General features: G+C 40.0%; 3 protein-coding genes across 3 annotated transcripts in view; 2 read left to right on the top strand and 1 right to left on the bottom strand.

Annotated features, from left to right (window-relative positions):
• Positions 1-2,472: 2,472 nt before the first annotated feature.
• Positions 2,473-4,609, top strand: LOC118412378. Its single transcript, XM_035815213.1, has 4 exons — positions 2,473-2,686; positions 2,904-2,958; positions 3,509-3,692; positions 3,996-4,609. The coding sequence occupies exons 3-4, from the start codon at positions 3,538-3,540 to the stop codon at positions 4,171-4,173; spliced, it is 333 nt and encodes a 110-aa protein (XP_035671106.1). The 5' UTR covers positions 2,473-2,686; positions 2,904-2,958; positions 3,509-3,537; the 3' UTR covers positions 4,174-4,609.
• LOC118412375 (probable bifunctional dTTP/UTP pyrophosphatase/methyltransferase protein) lies at positions 4,382-7,896 on the bottom strand. The gene is made up of 8 exons (XM_035815207.1): positions 7,668-7,896; positions 6,937-7,071; positions 6,405-6,446; positions 6,173-6,237; positions 5,902-5,963; positions 5,472-5,577; positions 5,083-5,194; positions 4,382-4,829 (listed from the first exon to the last, which is right to left on the bottom strand). Exons 1-8 carry the CDS (start codon positions 7,839-7,841, stop codon positions 4,767-4,769), a joined length of 759 nt encoding a protein of 252 aa, XP_035671100.1. The 5' UTR covers positions 7,842-7,896; the 3' UTR covers positions 4,382-4,766.
• A 187-nt stretch (positions 7,897-8,083) lies between these two features.
• Positions 8,084-22,143, top strand: part of LOC118412365 (magnesium transporter MRS2 homolog, mitochondrial-like) — a 28,812-nt gene continuing 14,752 nt past the window's right edge. Inside the window, 3 exon segments of the mRNA XM_035815193.1 lie at positions 8,084-8,285; positions 8,754-8,830; positions 9,389-9,425. Of these exon segments, the coding sequence (XP_035671086.1) occupies positions 8,123-8,285; positions 8,754-8,830; positions 9,389-9,425 (277 nt within the window). The 5' untranslated portion in view covers positions 8,084-8,122.

The raw sequence follows: 22,143 nt of genomic DNA, 5'->3' as shown, positions 1-22,143 counted from the left end.
TAAATTTGACAAAACAAACTGAATTCTAGATTCGAAGAAAGAAGGCTAGTTAGTTAAGTGTTCCGTTGTAACAAACGTTACCGTTACCGTTAATGTTTGTTACATGCCCTGTATGGAATGGGTCGAAAACAAGTTGCAATTTTAATTGTTTCGCATTCAGTGCTAATTATGATTAATAGAGACATTTTCCTAAGAAATGAGGTAGGTTTGACTGAAAAATGAGCTGATTTATTTTTAGAACCTAAAATTGTTTACTGCATTTGTACATTTCAATGAGAAAGAGTTAAGTAAGCTTGGCCACGACGTAGTGTGGATGTTTCTCTGGATCTGTATTGGTGATTAACGTTAGCTTTGGATATTGCCATCTGACTGTATATCAACATTGATACTACCGAATTCTGTCTTCCTCCACTTAATTAAGGTCTCTTTAAATTTCACACACTTCTTCGCACTTTTGACCAATTGCGGATGTCACTCGACCCCGAATAATTCAAACCTGAAGAAGGCCGCCGTAAAAACGTCTAAACAATTTCGTGTTGTTCACATGATTTTTTTTTATCTCAAGTTTTCGCGGTTGCGTCGCTGTGGACTCATGATCTGCTGTCTCAGATAGTGGACCAATGCCCATTACATATGGGTTTACCCTTTGGTGATATAACGTTATATTAACGAAAGAGAATGATCAAATAAAGTAAAGACAAGTCAAAGTCAAGCCAAATTTGGCCAAAACTATTTTTTGTTTGAACCTTAGTTTATTCATTTAATTTTGGTAATAATTCATATTTTCCCGTTACCGCGTACCCCCTCACCACCGGGAAGAGCGGCTGGGACGACATGTACAGGGCCACCCAGTTGAAATAAAGGTTATGTATGTTTATATGTATGTCATGAGAAGCTAAAATCGGCCACTTTTCATTTTCACTTTACTTTCCGACCGTGTCTTCCGTCTGATGATATTAAAGTACATTGTATGCGGAAAATGTGGTGCTTCGTGTACTCTGTGATATGACATCTCGCATCCAAATAAGGAACTAATTTGCATGTAATCTCCGGAGGCAATTCAACTATTACACTGATATCTTTCTGTTCACGGTCCGATGCGTTTATAAATGTACTTCAACGTTAATAATAACTTTAGAATTGTTCTGTTGTCAATGACAAGCTAGCTGTTGATACCAGCTAGCTTTTGAGTTTGAGTTTACTTAGAACGTCCCTGGATTGATCAGCCTAAAGAGGCTTTTCTTCTGTGGTCTATACATTCATATTTATACATATAGGCTATGTTGTATACTAGTATATACATGTATATAGCGTAATTACTGCCACATCAAATTGGATGGAAAGTGGCCAGTACACAATGTCCCTTTGTTTATGAGCTTTGTACGTACATGCAACTAGATCTCATGCATCGTATTCAACTGTTTAAAGTTACTTCCGCGTAAAGTTTGGCTTACCCCACGGATCGGAGCATTCCTTACTTGGACGCGAGGCATATAACGTTACATCATTTCAAGTTGCGTAGTAGCCTCAGACGGAAATAAAGTTCTCAAGCAAGCGTCAAAGCAAAGCCTGACAGATGAGTTCCGAAAAAATGCCTGTCACGGGGGCACAGGTGCCGGATTGCGACCGCCGTCGGCGCGGGGAACACCATGGTTTAAAAGTTGCCATGGGTTTCGTGATGGGCGGTCTCGCGGTCAGCCTTATGTTTCAGGTGACGACCATGTACAACGCCAAGAACGACCAGACCGTCGCCGCCTTGCGTGAACGTATCGCAGCTCTGGAGATCAGAGTCCAGGACATGTCGATCTCCGGTTGGACACAGTGCACACAGGTAATGGTACAGGAGACCATCGTGCAGTCTTCGTTATCATAAATCTAGCCACGCTTCTGTAATGTGCCATATAAATGTAACGTTACATGACCGTGTGTACTTATCGGTTTGGTTGACACTTGCTCATACTCCTGTGCAGAGATGATTCCGCATCGTGGAAACTCATTTCGGATTCGAACTAAAGCGGAGTTCAAAGACGCGGGACCGAATCTGCGTAGGAGGATGACACTTGCCATACCATTAACTTTGTTCACAGGCTGCAGGTACACAGAGACATGCTTTTCGCATTCGATTTTCGGAGTGAAGGCATTTGATATGGGCCGTTTGAAACCGATTGGCTCTGAAAATCAAAGAAAATTGAGGTCGATAGTGATAACTGTTTTCATGGGCAATGGTTTGTGCGTCTCATGGTGCGCCTATACAAAAATAAATGTATCTGTATCGAATTTAGGACTTCCAGCGACTTCCTATGAAAAGACACCAACCAAGCCCGGTTGAAATCTCATTGCACCAGCCTAATGAAACTTGACTATTTTGGACTATTTGCCCGGTTCCGTTGATGCACGACTGGACTAGATATGTCGCTTACTTCACAATAATAGCTGCTGTAACATTCAGTGATTTGCCATCATTTGGGTTGTTTGCCAGGAATCCGAGACTGGCACCACTGGCACAGAAGCACACCTGGATCCCCACAAGAGGGCCAAAAGACAATCTGTGTCAGGTGTACCGTCAGTCATTGGGCCTTGTAGAGAAGGCAAAGACGGAAGGGACGGAAGAGATGGCAGAGATGGAACGCCTGGTGCACAGGGTCCACCCGGATGTTGCCACGACAATGGTAGTTGTGGCTTACCGGTAAGTAAAGTGTATTCGCAGCGCTCCAAAATTTCCAACTGCTCAAAAACTTTAGGGAAAGAAGTTGAACGATGCATAGTATTATATACTGTCAACAACCTGCACCCCTAAAACTAAAAAAAGCTAAAACTTTTGTATGAAAGAAATAATTATTGAAAGCAAATATTAATTTTTGCTGAAATGAATACTTAAGCTACTAAATCACAAATGTTTCTAGGGTCCTCCTGGACCAGAGGGGCCCCCTGGACTACCTGGATCAGTGAATCAATCAAGTAAGTTTCACATACATGTACCCTATACATGTTAGGGTAGAGATTGCAATCTGGCAGAGTCAGCAATTCTACTGATAGAGATCACCAGTTGAGGGATCTCTACTGGTAGAATTGCTGATTGTACCAGCGGGTACCTTGAGTGCAATGTTTGTAGACAGAAACCCTGATCAAGATCTTTACCAGTAGATTTGCCGTATATGCTAGACTGCAATCCATACCCTGAAATATATAGTCATATTTTTGTAGTATATTGCATCTCTCCAAACTACAACATTTAAATGTGCTATTTTTGGTACTGCAGATAGGCATAGGCTATAGCAGACAGGAGTAGCAACAGCAGTTCTAGTACATGTGTTTTTGTCGGTAAACAGGGTGCTCTATTTTAATCAATGGCATTGTAACATTTTAACAAGGAAAAAAAAAGACAATAGAAATCATGCTTAAGTGGTATACTTATCACACATTGGCCGTGTTCTTTCTCTATCTCAAGGAATATTGTAACTCTTTAATTTCAGTACCTTCCATATTTCCTCTATATTTCCTCCATCAGGCACAGACTACTATAACTACTATGATGAAATGGCACAGAGCATCTGCACAGCAGCCACCAACCAACCATCATTCATCTTCGCCATCCGTCGGGACTGCAGATCTAACGGGGATGGTCTGACGTGCAACGCCATGTGCACATCTCGCAGAGCAGCAATGATAGCAGCTGTCGGCAACCAGGGAAGGTTTGTGTTGCAATACCATTTAGGGAATGTCATTTCAAAGACTACTCATACATGTACCTGCAAAACCAGTATAGATTACTAACTTGAATCCTTTTGCACATAAAAGGAGGTTATACCAACTATTTTTGCTAAATGGTACAAATTTTTATTTTAAAGTAGTAGTTGTGTCACCCAAATCATTACAGTTCTGATAAAAGTATTCAGTGTGAGCAGATGCCAGCCTTGTGGACCAGAACTGTATCTGCACTACTACACACTGTGGGTAGAAGCATGTTTTTCTGATGATGTTTTTTCTCTCTACAGCACCTCAGCATGCATTGATGCCATAACTTTGTACAAGAATCGGCCAGTCCTTTCACCTGACCACCAGGCTGGCGCTGGAAAGATTGGCCTTGCAGCGTACCACTACTTCAGTGGTGGCTGTACCTGGAGGGCTAACCACTGCGGACCCAACTACTGTTGCTGCCGTCTTCTGCCCTGACATCTCACTCAGATCAGACATGAGCAAACCCATATCAAACAACTTGCCTTTTTAAATTATCTTTCAGACTTTCTCTGTTTTTTTTTGTATCAAGAAATCTTAACACTTAAAAGAATTAAACACTTCCCTTGTTGTATGATACTATGCAGAATCAGCCAAGACAACTTTGGCAGGAAATAAATTTTCCTTTAGTGCACTTCTTTGTTTATTTGTGAACATGATATCAAGATAACTGACATGACCTGTTTGGAGTGCTGTACTATGAATAACAGTGTAAATTCAGTCTATGATCATTTTGCAGTTGTTTCTTTATTTTTTTATCAGTTTTAAGTGCTGTACAATAAACAATAGTGTGTGTATGTTGATGAAATGTTTTTAAACCCTACCATTCAGAAGGGCTTAACAATAACAGGGAGAGTAAACTCAACAATTCTGAGTAATGTCTCATTCCATAATAAAGCTCTTTCTTTCTCCTGGATAAAACCTTAAAAATACATGTGCATACAGTATTATGTATACTAATAGCTTCACTTAAATTAAAAAGAAATCTTGCTATATGACAATAGAAATTAGTTCCTGTAATTTGAAGTCAGTCACGAATGTTGGTCTGTCCGTGGTGCTGATCTTTGCTGTCTCTCTCTGTACAATTGTACCAACTGTTGGGAGGGGGATCAAACAACAAAGGTAAGTATGCCACCAAGACTGAAACAAATTCTTATTATAAGTCTCCAAGCAGATGTAGAAAAACATAATGTCTTACCACCTGTTTTTTCTTAGAGTACTACTTTTGTCACTACATATTCGTCCATTTAGCTTGGAGTTTACTTATCGTAACAAATGCCAAAGCAGCAAATTATTTTAGCGCTAAATGGTATAATCTTTGAAGGACTGTACACAAAGTTTACAAACCTTTTTGCAGAAGTGGTAGACTGGGAAACCTTCCACATTAAAGTAGTCCCCATGGATTCCCTGCACAAGGCTGGAACCGATGGCCTGAATCCCGTAACCTCCTGCCTTGTCCCTGTACAACAATGATGTGGGGATGAGTGATACTTACAAGAAAATTTGCATACCCAGATATCTGAACAAGGTAATAAACTTCACTGGAATTAGAAATGTGAAGAAACTTTAAAGGCTGTAGAGTAAATTTTTCAGTATTTTTTTGTTACAATGCAATAACTACTGGTCTCAGGGTCAGATTAATTTAAGCCTAGATCTCACTAGTACTCACGTTAGGGCATTGCAGTATACAAACACTAGATATATCACACTCAACAACGATTAAGTTTATAGCTCACATAGGCTCCCCTGTTGCTACATAAGCCTTCAGCATCTCATCTGTCAGGTCTCCAAAACACACTTCTGTGGACTCATGGAACTGTACCATGTCATATTTCTCTGCACCTGTATATCATGAGCATGTACATTATTATCATACAGACAAATTAGCTACATTACAACAACAAAAGTATTGAAGTTCAAAACTACTGTTGGTGCTTGCAACTTTAGATGGGACTTAGTAAACTTGATGCAACCAAGTACATGATGTACTGTATATTGGGAGCATCCTCACTAGATAGCTTTAAACAATGTGTGCAGCTTAGAGATGTCCAAAGGTGCGACAGTTCGTTCAGTGTAATATAACCAGCTGCTGCCACACTGTATGCCTGTGAAGCTGGTCTGTTACACCAAATGGTGATTATACAGATACAGAATGAGATAGCTTACCTGTGAGGGAAGGCACAACCAGTACAACACCTGTGACGACCTCGTGTGTTTTTGCATTCAACCTGAAATGGTCAAGCATATCAGTCTTAATTCTCAATAATTAATAGTGGTCTAATGAAGCCAAACATGCCATTAGGACAGGATTCTGGTCTGGACTTGAACTCAAACCTCTAACGGAAACCTGGACTTGGACCTGATTAACTTAATAAGCCAAACTGGTATCAAACGCTACTGATCATACTTCTGACTTTTGCTCACTTCAAGAACTTACCTCTTCAGTATCTTGAAAGCATCTTCCTCATCTGCAGGCTTCTCTATGATGTCACTTCCTAGGGACTTGGAATTTGCAGAAGGAAGTTTATTACTCACACATGTAATGAATGAAGAATAATGAAGCAGCATTCCAGAGATCATTTTACTTTCAACATAAAATATAGTAGTATAACATTCATCATTGTCTTTGCCTATGCCCCTCATCATTGTGTAAGATGTGCAGAACTTACCACAACAGTATCTGCAGCTATTATGAGGTCTGGCTTTTTAACCTGCGTGAAAAGAAAAAGTGGGTGTGAGGTAACTAGAAAATGACTTTCTAACCTGACAGGTTTAAGCAACTTCTTTAAGAATCAAAAATCAATTATGATAGAATCAAAGGGCTCATTTGAAATGCCCATCTTGCTGATGTGTCTGGGACCTAGCTAATAGAAAGGAATACTGAAAGTGCAGGTTCATGGGGATTTGTTAATTTTGTGGTAGGGAGAAAACGGAGTGTTTGTAGTGGTTTTGAGTTTGTGGTTGCACTTTAGTCACATCCTATACAATTATGGAACCCTCGCACCTTTAGGGACAACCAGTTGGAAACCCCTGACTAGCGATTGGGCAAGGTTGTTACAGACAGAACACAGACAGAAAAGTTGTTTACCACTGATCTAACCTTATCTATCCTCTGGATACATAGCACTTGCCTAATATGTGATTTAATCAATGTCTGTACCCCCTACATGTAACAACATGATCAGTAAGATAGTACACCACCTGACTGTACAGTCTGTCAGCCACCTCCATAGCCTTTCCTCTTGCTGTGGCTGTGGCATACTCATGGGGGCCTGCAAAGGAGGATTTCTTCAAGTTTTCTTCAAACTTGGACGGTACAACTTCGAACTTCAACCCCTGAACATTGGTATAAAGGAAAGAAATGACATGTTTGTTTTTTTTTATTTCTACGATGTATACAACTTTTGGTAATCACTTCAGATGAAAAAAATTTGCTGCATGAAATCACATAAGTCTGCCCCTAGCCTTTCACAGATATCAGAGCACATGTGCGGCGACAGGAGTTCAAGGTAATATGTCAAAGGTAAAGGCCTCAAAAAAGAAAACAGTCCTTGTCTTGATCATTGTTTAGGTTTGCATAGCAACGTCCAGATGGGTTTTGTTTCCTTTACCTTTGACATATTACATGTACCTAGAATTCCTGTCATCACACATGCGTCCTGATCTCTGTGAAAGAGCTTATAGGCGTCTCCCGTCGACATCAAGGAGGTTAAAAAAAGGTGATTTTTAACCTCCTTGCTTGTATATATTTTTAAAACAATATAACGTTAGGTTACACCACGGATGACTAAGGTGAATTAGCATTAGCTGCCTACTGAATTTTGACAACGTTATGCATATGGTCAGCAAAGAGCAAGGAGGTTTTTAGCTTGGCCTTCCTGGTACCGTCTTCTTCTTGGCTTGGCATGTACATGTTGTAAACGTAAACTCACTATCCTCTTTAAGATTTCCTGTCTTCTTGGAGAGCCGCTGGCGAGAACAATTCTCTGTTCAAGAAGCGTTGGAAGAAGAGGCTGCAGCATACTGAGGTTCCGCTTCCCTTGTTTCAGTATATCCAGAAGACCAGAGACTGGAAGACCAGATCTGTATAAAAACACCGGTTTCATCAGATATGATTAGGTTGCATGCACACACTTTCTAACCCCTGACCTTTTAAGGACGACGACACTTTTTGGTGGAAGTGAAATATTGTTACCCAAAAATGTAAGAGATGAGAGAAATACTACCCTAGGTAAGATTATATTTAAGTGATGTTTTTTTCATTATATGATATTAGCAATATAAGTTGTTTTTATAGCTTCAACAGATTTTATTGTCTAACGTCACACCACTATTTTTAAATGGTCTGCTCCCATAATCCATTGAAAGGCTTTGCATCATCATCATCATGGCCGCGCCCATCGTTATTTTTCTCTGCAGACGGAATTTTTCCAAAACTGTTGGTTTTCCTGCCGCCGTGTATTCCATATTAAGACATAATCATCGAGATGACATCGGACAGAGATGGAAACAGACTGGTCATTCCCAACGGTGGTTTTGTCAAGGGCATGGTAACGCTAGCAACATTATTCTTTTACCTCCGTATTAACAAGTCAACCAAGAGTTAAATACCAAGAGAGACTATTGACTCTAAAGCGAACCATGTGTTACTCAGCACCAAGAGACCACGTCTAGCGAAATAATAGACGTTAAATGAGGACAACAACAACAACAACAACATTAACAAGTGCCGTATCTTCCTAGTATCATGTCCATTTCAACCCAGTGTTTGTGGCATTTCTGTAAATGCAAGGAGCTTTTAGAATGAAGCGTGATTTTATCCAAATGGAGTATAATTGATACAGGTAGGAAATATTCACTGCTCTCACGGCAGCATCAGGTGACTTTGGCCATTTTGAACGGAAAAAGAGAAAAATGAACTTTCTGTGGCATTTAATGATGTATATATTTGTATACTACTTGTTTGGGCTGACTTCTTAAATAATGTGTTTAATACAAGCTTCACCCATGCCTTTCAGTTCCAGGTGTCCTGCCCAAACGGCTGAGCTTAGAACCTGATAAGAAGCTGGCAGCCAGTGCTCCTATCTTCCGTGCGGTAAGTACCTAATATTGATATAACGGATCCGTTACAGTAGCTTACACACTAGTATTTTATAAGGCTCATGTACTTATCATTTACATACATGTGTATAATTCTATCAATGGCAAAAATCACCAATGTATTATCCACAGGTGATGATGAACTATTGATATTACCCTGTTTTAACACCAATCGCAGCACAGTTGCATCCAAGTCCACTCTCTATTATCATTGCTCTTGTCTTACAATGTATGAATACAATGATGAATGAATGCAGAAAGATTTCCTGAGATCATGATACAATGAATACTTTTATAAAGTATGTAGGCATGATATAGGTAGGAAAAGCTGTCAGCAGCAAACACTCTTTGTGGGATTATGTATCTGTTGCAGCTCCAAGTTTACCACTTGGGCCAAGAATACCAGTAGATATAAACTAATAATAAAGTATACAATGTCATGTAGTACTGTAGTTTTGTGTCAGTTTGAAAAGTATGTCAACTTTTTAAATTTGAACCTGTTTAAGTTTATTGGAAGGACTTCTTTTTCAACTTAACACTTGTCTTCTTTCAGGTGAAATTCTGTGCAGATGGAAGACAAGAAAGATTTGGTAAATGTCAGATCATTTGTACATGTTGATTTACCATAGCTATGAATAAAATAGTTTTTGAAATTAGTTATATTGTGCCTTAACCTTACATTAGCCTTAAGTGACATTGAGAATAATATCTGAGTCTACATACACGTCTCGCAAAATCTTATCTTTTTAGTGCATTTAAAAGCTGCAGTTTTGTACTACTTTGCTAGAGAATGTAACCTATTAAACTTAATTTGCATCAAGTAGTAGACCCTGATGCAGAAAGTTGTTGTTTTAGACATCAGGAAGCCAGCCTTGTGCCAGGAGTTAGGTCTGCAGGTACGGGACCTGCGGTTCCAACAGCAGACCATCCTCCAGCCCAGGGACACGGCAATCATCATCAGGATGGAGGTACACTCGGGTTCAATGTATTTGTCTGTACCCCTTCTTTTTTGTACCCAGATACATGCAGTCCTGTAACATTCTGCATTAATGCTAGGAAATGTTTTCTTAGTTATAGTTATAGTCACCACAAAGTTGCTAGGTACTGGTTTGTTCAAATTTTTCTTTACTCCAGAGAAGCTCAATTCTGCCTTTTTGTTGAGGACATGAGGGAAGAGGTGTCAGGTCAATCTTATTTCAATAAAGCCATTTGTATTCAAGTTGACACATCTCTTTGAATTTCTGTCAGAGTATGTTTTCATTAAGTCCAATATGTATGTTTTTATTGGAAAAATTTGCGACTATTTGGTATTGAAAGAAAAGAAATAAATGAAACTATTATTGTATTTCAGGAAATAAAGGCAATCGTCAGTACTGACTGTGTGTATATCCTGGACCATGAGGAGCCCAGAGACAAGGTCCTTCTGGGAGAGCTACAGACCCAGCTGGAGGGAGATAACTCTTCTCCTGTAGCTCATCTCCCACTGGAGTTCAAGGGTTTGGAGGCCATCTTAAATTATCGGGTGAGTGTAGTAAGCAAAAGTGCTGAGAGACCATGTGAAACAAGAAAGCTTCTGAAAAAAGCTGGCTGGTGCATATTTTGGAAAAAGCCTGGATGTTAAACAAAATCACGTGAAAAAAAGAGTTTTTAAACATCGAATTACTGAATTGGTCTGTCTTCTATTAAAAAAAACATTACCTGAGATTTGTCTAACAAAGAAAAAAAAATGTCATAAGTGGGGATCGAACCCACGATTTACGGCTGCAGAAGCAAATTGCTACCTTCACCCAGTGCCGTAGGCCCCTAAGCCACGGTGACACCATTACGTCATCGGGCGTATAGAAGGGTTTGGTTAAATTGAGTGATCCATGCATTCATGCATTCGTTGGTTGAACTAACCGCTTCTCTCGCCAATAATTATCTTTAAAGAATGAAATGCAAATATTGACAGCTGAAATATCATTTATTGCATTTTTTTCGTGTGACTTTCCCTTTGAACAGGTGTTTTGCTGCGGTCCAACAAAGGATAAGACAAGAAGGGCTTGATCCATGCATCCATGCATGCATCCATGCATGGATCCATTGACCTGTCTCAGAGCTGGTGCTACGCACCAGCAAAAAATATAGACTTGGGTGTGGGTGAGCTTTGAGTTTAGAAGTAAAGTGCGAGGAAGAAAATATAATAGTAGAAAGTATAATAGTCCTCTCTTCTTAGAATGAATTATTTATAATAATTATTATTAATGGCTGGTTAATCCTTACTCCACATTATATCGGTGTGCACCAAAACAAATTCTTGCTCCAACAGTGTACCTGACATGTGGCATTTCTGTTGTTTCAGATCAGTAGTCTGAAGCAGGAGCTGGATGTGTTAGAGCCGGCCATACTGCAGGTCCTGACGGATCTGGTGGAACCTAGCTTCATGTCTGTGGACAGGTCCAAACTCAGGGTGCTGCTGCAGTATAGGAAGAGGTCTGAATTTTTTTCTTTTCGTGCTTTGAAATGTTGATAAGCAGGGCTCGAAATTCATTTTTGGGATTAGGTGCACTGGTGCACCCAGTTTAAAAAATTGGGTGCGCCAAAATGTTTTTGGGTGCACCACTTAAATTTAAGTAGAATGTAAAAAAAAACTACTAACAAAACTTACTTATATTAGTTACAAGCTATCAAATTCTTAAACAAGTAACATGACAGACATTTTTATTATCATTCTAACACTTCGATGTCAAGAATATGATGTATACTAGATCTAGTATACTTGATATCTTTCCATACATAAACCTAAGAAAATATTTGGGTGCACATGCACCCAGTATTCCGAGCCCTGATGAGGGTTTGAGGTTCACTCACAGAAGATAGAAGATGCCAACTGAAACATCAAAGTGATTTATAAAACTTATCCAGTTGTGTAAACCTTAAAGTTTGTATTGTGTTGTATTAGCTGTCAAAACCTGCACAAAACGGTATGACAAACATTAAGTACCAATCATGCACTTAGTACAAAGCTTGGTTCTTAAGTTACTTACAGTTAGCAAGAATTTGTCTCATTTTTGCCCCTACAGTCTGACAGAGTTCCAGACGGATGTGAAGGACTATGTAGAAGTCTTGACAGACATCTTAGACTATGATGAGTCAATAGAAGAGATGTGTCTGACTGACAAGATCACCAATACCATGTAAGTATTTGTATCTTTGATAGTTGACGGCAAGTATCGTAGTTATGCTATGAGGAGGGCATTTACCAATTTTGATACATATAAAGGCTTGTTGATGCAACAAAATGTAGTGATTTTTGTATGGAAAACTACAAAATAGAAATACAAAATAAATCTTTGAATTCTACTTACTAAACAGGAAAGACTAACATATGTAATAACTATACAGATATCACTATGCATTAGTAAAAGATTGTACTTGAGAGATCTAGACACATTCACAACTATCTCCAACCAGATGTACCAATGTTGCAACATCAAACATACACAAATAAACAAACACATGTAAAACACTGAGAATGAGTCTGATCCTTTCCGATCTGCTTAGAGACTACATTATTTTGTTCATGGCCAGGGCTACCAGCAAGTCTGACCATCTCAGCCATGTGGATGAGATGGAGCTCCTCCTGGAGAACTGCCTGGGAAGGGCAGAGGACATCGTCAACAGGGTCGCTGAGGTCAAGGACCTGATAGAGGACTCGGAACAGATCATCTTCATGAACCTTGACAGGTGGGGGTTAGTGAGAACCAGGGCTGTACATCTCAAGGGTCTGTCCCTCCGTCCTGGGACAAAATTTTCTTGTAGGAATGGACAAAAATTTCAACCCAAACTTAAAATCGATTCTTAACCCTTATACTGCCAAGCCCGGATATATCCTGCACACATATGCACGTCCTGTGTGCCGTACCCGGATATATCTGGGATAGCGTATTCCCCCGAAGTAGTAGCTTTGCGCGTGTGTAGCGCACGGACCCCGGAAGTTAGGGACTTTGGCCTTGTTTGGGCGTTTCTTTTTGGAGGTCAGCGGCCAACTCTGGCACTGATAGCATTTTATAGGGCTGAAATTCTGGCAGTTTAAGGGTTAAGACATTCCATATCCCAGCTGGGTTTTGTTCAAACTAAAACTCATCAGTGTTATTCTTACCAGTACTGTTTTTCTACCCAATATGCATGAAACATACAGTATGGACATGCTGTCCATGCAAATATCATGGACAACATGTAAATTTTTATTGTGCTCTTCTGGTATTCTGACTAATGGTTGACTTCCTTCTTACAGTCACAGAAATGTGATGATGCGACTGAATGTACAGCTAACTATGGGCACATTCTCCATCGCGCTGTTTGGAATGCTGGGAACAGCCTTCGGCATGAACCTGTTGTCTTCATTTGAAGAGGTAAAATGTCACTTTATTTTCCAGACCTCCTAGGTCATTTGAAAAAGTTTCAAGTCTCACACCTCTGTGAAATATATTGTCAGTTATTCATATGTCTTGTTTAATTGTAATCCATAATATTTTATATTTTGCAAAAATTTGGATTACATATATATGTGAAATATATTACTGCAAAATCATAGACCAATAACATCACCTCCCGTGAATTAGTAACCTCTTCCATTGACGCTATGATTTGTCTGATACTTCCTGTCACTTTCTTACTTGAGCAGTGACTCCATCTTGCCAAACACCTTCTAAGACTCAACTGACAGTGTATTTGGATAATTACTGACACACAAGACCATCACGCATAGACAGACTGAAAACAAAGCCTCCTGACACAGAGACAAAAATCAGCCGAAATAGGGTATTATTAGCTATTGGTGACTTGAGTTAGTTTTGCTTGCCTCTGAGGCAAGGTCAGTCCCCCTGCCAATCATCTACTGTAGTTTGACAAGATTTTTTTTACAACTTCTTTAGAACAGCCAGGAGGTCTGGCAGAAACTAAACTGTCAAGACAAATTGTATATTTTATGGTTATAGAGAATGTCAACTTTTCATTCGCTTGTATCTTACAGTTGTAGTATTTGTTTACAGGACCCAAAGGCATTCTGGATAGTCACAGGCATCATGTTTACAGGCTGTGGGTTGCTATGGAGACGGTTGCTATGGTTTCTGGGAAGAGAAGTTCCACCCAACAGGAAGTGGAGTTGGAAGAATTTCAAATCAACAGGACAATAAGGAAATTTTGCAGTACCAGTAATGATAATGTGATAAATTATGATTAACTAACATACTATACTAGGTAGGAGACTGATATGCTGTGTTTTACCTCGTGTGTGGACCATGGAAAATGTAAGAAATAAGTCATTAATTTTGACCTTTTACATCTTGGATGACAGTACATTATCATGCAGCACTTTTGTAACTTGATATGATAAAATATTATGGGTATGTCTGCATGTTTTAGAAGATACTGTGTAGTTTATGTAAATATATGTGTTTGTCCTTTATTTATCAACAAGAAAGTGTGTTGTTTTGAGTCTTATGAAATTTTTTACGTACCCTGTAATAATCTGTGCAATTTCTAGCCTGCGATATTCATAAACAGAAGATATCTTTCAGCACTTAATCTACATGTTGTCCTTTTATGGACCAACTAATATGTGATTGTAACATAACTATCATACGCACAAGAAGTGTTACTTGTTCTGGTTACATTTTATCCATTGCACAACTACAGTCAAACCTGTATTAGGGGCCACCTTTACAGAGGGGCCACCTGTCCATAGTGGCCACTTTTTGTCGGTCCCTTGGGTATTTTATCTACAAGTTGCCACCTCTATACAGAGGCCACCTGTCTATAGTGGCCAAATTTGTCCGGTCCCTTGAGTGGCCACTATAGACAGGTTTGACTGTATATACAGTCAAACCTGTATTAGGGGCCACCTTTACAGAGGGGCCACCTGTCCATAGTGGCCACTTTTTGTCGGTCCCTTGGGTATTTTATCTACAAGTTGCCACCTCTATACAGAGGCCACCTGTCTATAGTGGCCAAATTTGTCCGGTCCCTTGAGTGGCCACTATAGACAGGTTTGACTGTACTTTTATATACAACTTTGGATTTCTTTAAGGTTAAGGCCTTTAGTTCTGTTTTTAAGACAAGGTTGGATTGAGTCAGTGAGCAAAGAAGATACAAGAATGAAGAATTAAGGTGAAAGGATTGAGATTAGAGCCTGTATATACGTATATTTACACATACATGTATATCTATGTTAAGGAAGCAGAGGTCCTGCCCAGAGTCACTGTGGATGTAAACTACAATCAGGATGCAAGGGATGTGTCATGGTGGTTTCCCAATTGTAAATTAAGTGAAAATAATCCAATGATCTTAAATGACGTGAATTGAATTCTGTGTTTTAACTTTAAAAGGATATCTATGATTCCCATCTGATTGGGATCTCTGATTGTAATCACCAATTCTGATACATTGTATGACCCATAGCTGTACATGTAAGTTTAGGTGCATGTGATGTGTTAGAATCTGAGTTCTCCATACTGGAGTTACATTCATGAGACCATGTCTCAAATTCTAGAGTGCAAAAAATGGTATTAAAGGTAAATGTATTTGAAGTACATAGTCACATTGTTGTGAAACAACTGAAACTGAAGTTAAAGAACTACTAATAGTTGGGCAGCCCTGGCTATATAAATGAATAGATAAAATGAATCCGTTGATTCATTATAGGATAGGCATCTCATTTCTTTTATAAAGAACAGCTTTTGAAGGCGACTATGACTTCAGTAACTGACTTGAAGAGAATCTTATCATCAACCACCGATGAATTACTTTGAATATACTGCAGGGCAGCTGCCCGCATCTCCAGCTCACCAGAGACGTGAGGTGTTTGTGTCAGGAAGTCAAGAAGCAGCCTCCCTGCCTCCGAGTCCTCCTTAAAACACTCCGTGACGTTGATATTGATTTCATCTTCTGAAGTAACATAACCGATGCCCATCTTATCAAGGCACTGTTTGACCTGTCCAGGGGTACATAGTGACGTTGTTGAATGGTCATCTCGGCCGAACATCTCCTGAAGCTTGTACTCCATGTTCCCCCAGTCACTTTTATCTGTGCACATGAAAGCATATATTATAGATACTGTAAAAGAATTGACAGCTCCAGGTATACTAAGACAAGAAAAAGATGAAAATTTAGACATTGACCTCTGATAGGTCACGAAGCATATGATATTAAATGTATATGAGAAGAAACATGATGGCAATTACCAGATGGCCGGTACATATTGAAAGCTTTTCTAAAAAAAATTTAGAATGCAAACCAATGTAGCATGAATGGATTTGATACCTGACTCCATGCCGACTAGCATGTAACCACCGTCTGCCAGCTGTTCCCACATGTTTTGCAAGGTGGCTTGAAGGTCGTTGACATAGTACAAAACATGTATAGCATGAATCAGGTGGAACTTTGTGTCATCCTTTGTCTGGAAGTACTCTTCCACTGTCTGCTGGCACCAGTCAAAGCACACAGCTCCGAGGCTTGTGTCATCTTGCACCAGTGCCTTGATGATACAGATGGCACAAAGTAGGTAAAAGTGGCTATACCTTAAATTCAAATGAAATCTTTAAACAACAACAAAATATGCAAAAAAGCAAAGTTTGAAACAAAATTAAGTACATATACTTAATAACACTGTAACAACCTTGTATTTTTGGATCATTTCTCCCGAAGGTTCCACGACCCTGTTGTACACACTGCTGTGATGCAGTAGAAGCTTCCTTAGAATGTCTCTGTCAGCCTCTCCTGGGAAACAAAGCAATAAGAGTATTGATGATTAGATAGTAGAACAATGCAAGGCACTTAAAGTAAGACGTTGTGGTACTAATATACAGTATTCTAATGAACTGATGGCTAATGTGCCACGCAACGATTGCCAACAATAAGACATCAAATCTCTAACAGAATTGTTACGGTGACCCTTGCAAGACTCAACACCTTCTAGTATGCTTTCTAAACTACAATGTTGTTGAATAAATGGATGTGTTTTTAATGCCTGCGTCTAGCGCTGTATGATAAAGTTTCTTCATATTGTCAACATCTTCACCTGATCCACTCCCTATCCCAAGCACCCGCAGGTCGGCTCCCGGCTCACACAGGAAAGAGTCTGGGAGCTTTGATGCAATGGACTGGTAGTGGCTCTGTGCAGATGCGGCAAGGAAGGCTCTGAAGCCTGCCACGTACCGCTCTAATGAGAGATCCAGCAGCCTTCCCACCGGCAGTCCTGTTTGGATGCAGTTCTCTCATTTTATAACAAACTTAACGTTATATGAGTGAATGTTCATTCATCAGAAAATTCTCCATTTCTTAAACGTCAATGTTACCTTATATCATGATTGAAAGACCTCTTCATTCTCTAAACATATTAAAAATTTAGTATCTAGTTTGTCATAAAGTTTTTAATTGCTACATTCGCCATATAACGTTAACGTAGTTAGTAGCAACATAACGTTACCTGCCATGATGTTGCACTTCAAGAAAATGATGTCACTGCACTCTGTCCTTCTCACCAGTAGACAAACTTCCGAGGGGGGGGGGGTGACTGTTTAGCATAAAAACGTGATTCAAACCATTATCGATACACTCTGTCTGTATAGAAACGCGTCCAGTTTTAGGAGATCTGACAAAAGATTAAAAGCGGAAATGCCTTTAAAATAAAAAAGGGGCATTACAGCAATCCAGCAAGTAGCCGTGATACGACCAAGGAGATTAACCTCCTTGAAACGACACAATAGGAGTTGTGTCTCACGGCTATCTAACAAGATCGATCTGTTCTGTCCCTACTCCCGAATGCCAACAACATGTCAAGGCCAGCCAAAGTACTTCCGGGGTACCAGCTGATCAACGACTGGTATGCAGCCCGAGGTCACCTGTGACCACCACCGAAACGAAAGGCCTCGGCGCGGCGCCTACACCTGTCGGAGCAAACAGGTGCTTAACACCATCAGCACAAGGATATGCGCCCAGTGAGCGAGAGTACGCCCTGGCGAGGCCGATTAAGGAGGCGGGGAAGGGGTGTTCTTAGCTCCATGAAGAAGAAAAAAACATTAAATGATAATAATAATGATAATTTGGTTTGAACAGCCTCACTGCCTGGGTTTAATAGGTTAAAATAATGAAATTGGATTGGACCGGGGGGGGGGGGTAAAAGAAATCTGGATTGGAGCAGCGGGGTTGGTCTGGAGATGATTGAGACTTCTTTTTTTTTCTAATCTTTTTTGAAAAAAAAAAAAAAAAACTCCACGGCTGTGAACCTCCCCTGATTTCAAGAGTTATACTGTTTATAGACACACGCATCGGCACACAATTCGTGCCAAACTGTGGGGTGGCGTTACTCTTCACATACAGACCAAGTTCACATATTACAATGTGATTTTTGCCTTGCCGCGCCAGCGGCATGGCCTTGTGGCCACTATTTTCTTGGTTGGATGGTTGGATGGTTGGTTCAAACAATGTTAACCCAGCCCTTCCAAAGGCCCTTCCAAAGGCCCTTCCCAGTTCTCTTTCTCGTGGACAAACTTACGGCTTAGGCGACCAACAGTACATCCCCGTCAAGCTTTATACCTCCCCTTTACGCATTTGATAACAGTTGTGGTCGGTACTGAAAGCCTCTTAAATCTGGTTACATCGAATGAATGAAGCGTTCGTATATGGTGATATTTCAGATCCATTGGAGTAAAATATAATCAAGTGAATTATCTCGTATAATAATTTGCATTACCTATTCATAAAGATGAAATAAATGCCTAATTAGACCAATGCAATGCATGTGAATATATAAGTAGGCAATGACGTCATCGAAACGTCTCAAGAACGTTTGACTATGTATTTCAACTCACTCACTCACTCACTCAGGTCCGCATGCTCCGGGATGGAGCGTAGCGCCTGCACACACAGATCTCCACATAGGTCTGTTGAGGGCCAGCACCCAGGCGGTGGTAAGGTATGTATTTCAACGCTACCACGAAAACCCCCTGCCGTACGGCGATCCGTAAATTTACTACCATCTTCCCACACCCGCGGTACAAAAACTATCCGGTTCTAGAGGCAAATTTACCCATCAAAATAAAGGATATAAGTTTCTCTTTCTTGTGATGTGTTTCTTTTGCTTGAAAATTGTTTAAAACGCCAGAAATTTGCCGGTGAAAACGGCGCGCCGTAAGCGGGGAGGCCGGAGCGTCGGATCGTGGTTCCACACTTCCGGCTGTTTTGATGTCATCGGCAAGTTTCTAGCATTCACGAAGGCGAAGCGCCGAGCTGTTTTCCCCGACGATCGCCCCGATTTGGCCGGGCGGCGGCGCGCCAAATTTTGCGGCGATCCAAACGCGCCAAATTTTGGGCCGCGTGCCCCTCAGAAACGGAGGATATGTCACTGAAGCGGCACAAATAGAACCTTTTTTGACGCTATGGATGAAGAATTTCAAGGTAAAATACTTGATACAATTTGTAGTGTTTGGGGGAGGGGGGCATGTTGAAGAAAATGTGCTTTTGAACAATTTTTTCTCAAGTCAATCCCAGCAATATAATTTCTATGCAGTGTTTCTTTATCCATGTTTTAGTCATGAAACTTACATGTATGTAAAATGTTTCTTAGTAATTTTTTCTTATTAGTTTATTGCTTTCTTTAGCATATTTTACAACTTGTCCTAATAAATTTAGTGTTTACACAATGTCTACCTATTGATATTTTATCTCTTATTAGTACAAACATCTGTCTTCTATATTTTATTACAAATGTATCTAAGTGTAAAGTTGTACTCTTGATACAGTGTAACATCATGGCTCAACATGAAAATAATGCGACATATTCACACACTTACCTTTCACCTTGACCAAGTTGACCTTGTTATAAGGCAATTAATATTGCTGATATTCTATAGATGTGACATTGTTGGTAATATAAGATACCATAATGTTGTGTACATTGCAAAAGTATATGAAGTATGATATTTAATCTTGTACAATGCGACTCAACTGGTGCAAAAAACACCATTGACTGTAACCCAAAATGTGAACTTTTAAACCCAAATTTACTTATTTCTTAAAGAATAAGGTAAGATGACAATTATTGTGTGAAAGGACACCAGTGGGTGCTGCATACATCGACCCTGTGTAAAAGCATAATAAAATGCCATGAATGTTCAGAACTCTGTGGAGTGATTCTATGTAGTACATATTACGGGGAAATAAGATAAAACAAGCTTTGCAGCCTTTACTTACCTTTTCATCACCCCTCAAAAAAGGTATTTTTTTTTATTTTCATCGTTTATCGCGCAGCCAGCCATATCTGAGGGTAGGTTTTGGCAACTTTGTGGAGCCATATCTCAGCAACCCTTCAAGATATTCGCTTCATCTAAAAAGCATTTTACTCCTCTTGGTTAGCTCTTTCAGAAACAGTAAAAACAGTCCTGGTCATTGCATTGTGTTTTTGCCAAGGCACAGCATTTTGCCTTGCCGGGCTTGAAGTGCTGACCTACTTTCTCCTGACGATATCCCTAACACGCGGCAAGGCACAACTTTTTTTAAAAGATTTCTTGTTTAAAAAGTCACACTACTTTTCTGCTCGTGAAAGATGCATAACGGTAATAAGCACTATCGATATCCTAGCCTGCTGTGTCTATATATTTACTGTTAAACCCCGTTAAGTTTCCGTTTGTTTTAAGGAACGGCAAATATTGCGTCAATTGTCACTGAAAAGAATTGAGAAGGGAACCATTATGATGAGTATCTCAGACTCAGTCTGTGAGCTAATGCGCTTAAGTCAAGCCGAGGTACACACGTGGGCTTGAGCAACATCCATCCGACTGTGCAAAAATGGAGAAAACCTACATTTTGCGCATTCTCATCTCATCCATCCCCATGTACTTGTATTTGACCCCGGGGCACCACGTAGTACGGTACGGAAGATTTGGCAACCTTTTCTCCGCCCTTCTTAGTTTTCCGTTTTCCTAAGTGTTCGCTTAGTGTCAGACCTGTCCATTCTCTGATATTATCCTCTCATTTTTCCGTTGCCTACTCCTCTTTCTTCCTCCCTGGACGGTTCCTTGCACGATCCATTGATTGTTATGACTAGACTAGTCCTAATGACCGTGACACGTAACGTTAGCCATACCGACTTCAGTTTTCTTTCCTTTACGTTGTAAGGATAAAGTTATCTTCATACGGACCGATGTTTTGTATTCTTCAATTCGGCACTTCTGCATTTGAGATGCGGTCTCGAAATGTGATCTCTAGAATCTTCCTGAAGCATTTCACAAATTCATGTCTGTGACCTGTATGTATTCTTTTTGTATGTATTTACCAGTTTTGCTCTCTAAGTCCAAGGATATAGCATCCTTGCAGCATGACTGACAGCAGAACGTGGACACGTGCAGGAATATGGAAGTGACCGGCGGCGCAACCTCATCATCTTTGAGCTGAGCTTGATGTTCTTATCTTTCCAGATGTATCAGTGTCATTGTTGTGTCTGTGCTATCATGTAGATGATCTCTGGCAGTGATACCACTGCCCCTAGTATTTGGATTGTATATTAACCGTTTCTAGTATTGTTTCTTTAACTCCTATGTCCTTGGTAAAGCCATTGGCAAATTTCTTGACGTTGTTCTTTTGTTAGGCTGTCCTCAATGCCTCGACACTGCTCCTTAATCCAACTCTCTTTTGCTTTTCTGCCTTGACTAGTCTGTACAGTTTTAGCTCACTTGGTTCATTTTCCTTGGGTTTCAGGTCTCTCCTTTTGTCACAGAAATTAGGTATGTCATACCCAATGGAGCGACGTTTACCATTGAAGGTCTTGTTGTGCAGCGCTGTTCCAGTTACTGCTGTGTTGAAACTATACATGTCTATCAATTTGTTCATGCATATGTTATCTGCATCTATATGATGGTTAATGGGGCAAATGCCTGGAATTCTTCCATACCCTTTTGATTTTTCAGCTTGTCAAGGTTGAACCTGACCCTTGTTATCTTCGTCAAGAAGGTTTCGTTTTCAGTAGCGTTTGTATATGTATGTATGTATGTGATATACAGCATAAGTCCATACCTGGTAATACACAGGTCACATTTCTGAACCTGAGTACCAGATGGGTTGTTCACGGGAACAAAAAATTGAAGTGTATATCAAAAGGTATACACATATTATTCCGAAAATAATTTCATCAGGTTGGTAGAATATAGGAGAATTCTTGTACACAACCAAAATTAAACTTATTTGCTTACGTTTCGGTGTCTATCAGACACCTTCCTCAGAGCTTCTCTTCTCTCTGAGGAAGGTGATGAAGCTCTGAGGAAGTTGTCTGAT

The sequence above is a fragment of the Branchiostoma floridae genome, chromosome 3, assembly GCF_000003815.2.
Source record: "Branchiostoma floridae strain S238N-H82 chromosome 3, Bfl_VNyyK, whole genome shotgun sequence".
Lineage (NCBI taxonomy): Eukaryota > Metazoa > Chordata > Leptocardii > Amphioxiformes > Branchiostomatidae > Branchiostoma > Branchiostoma floridae.
This window is presented reverse-complemented; position numbering and strand designations above follow the sequence as displayed.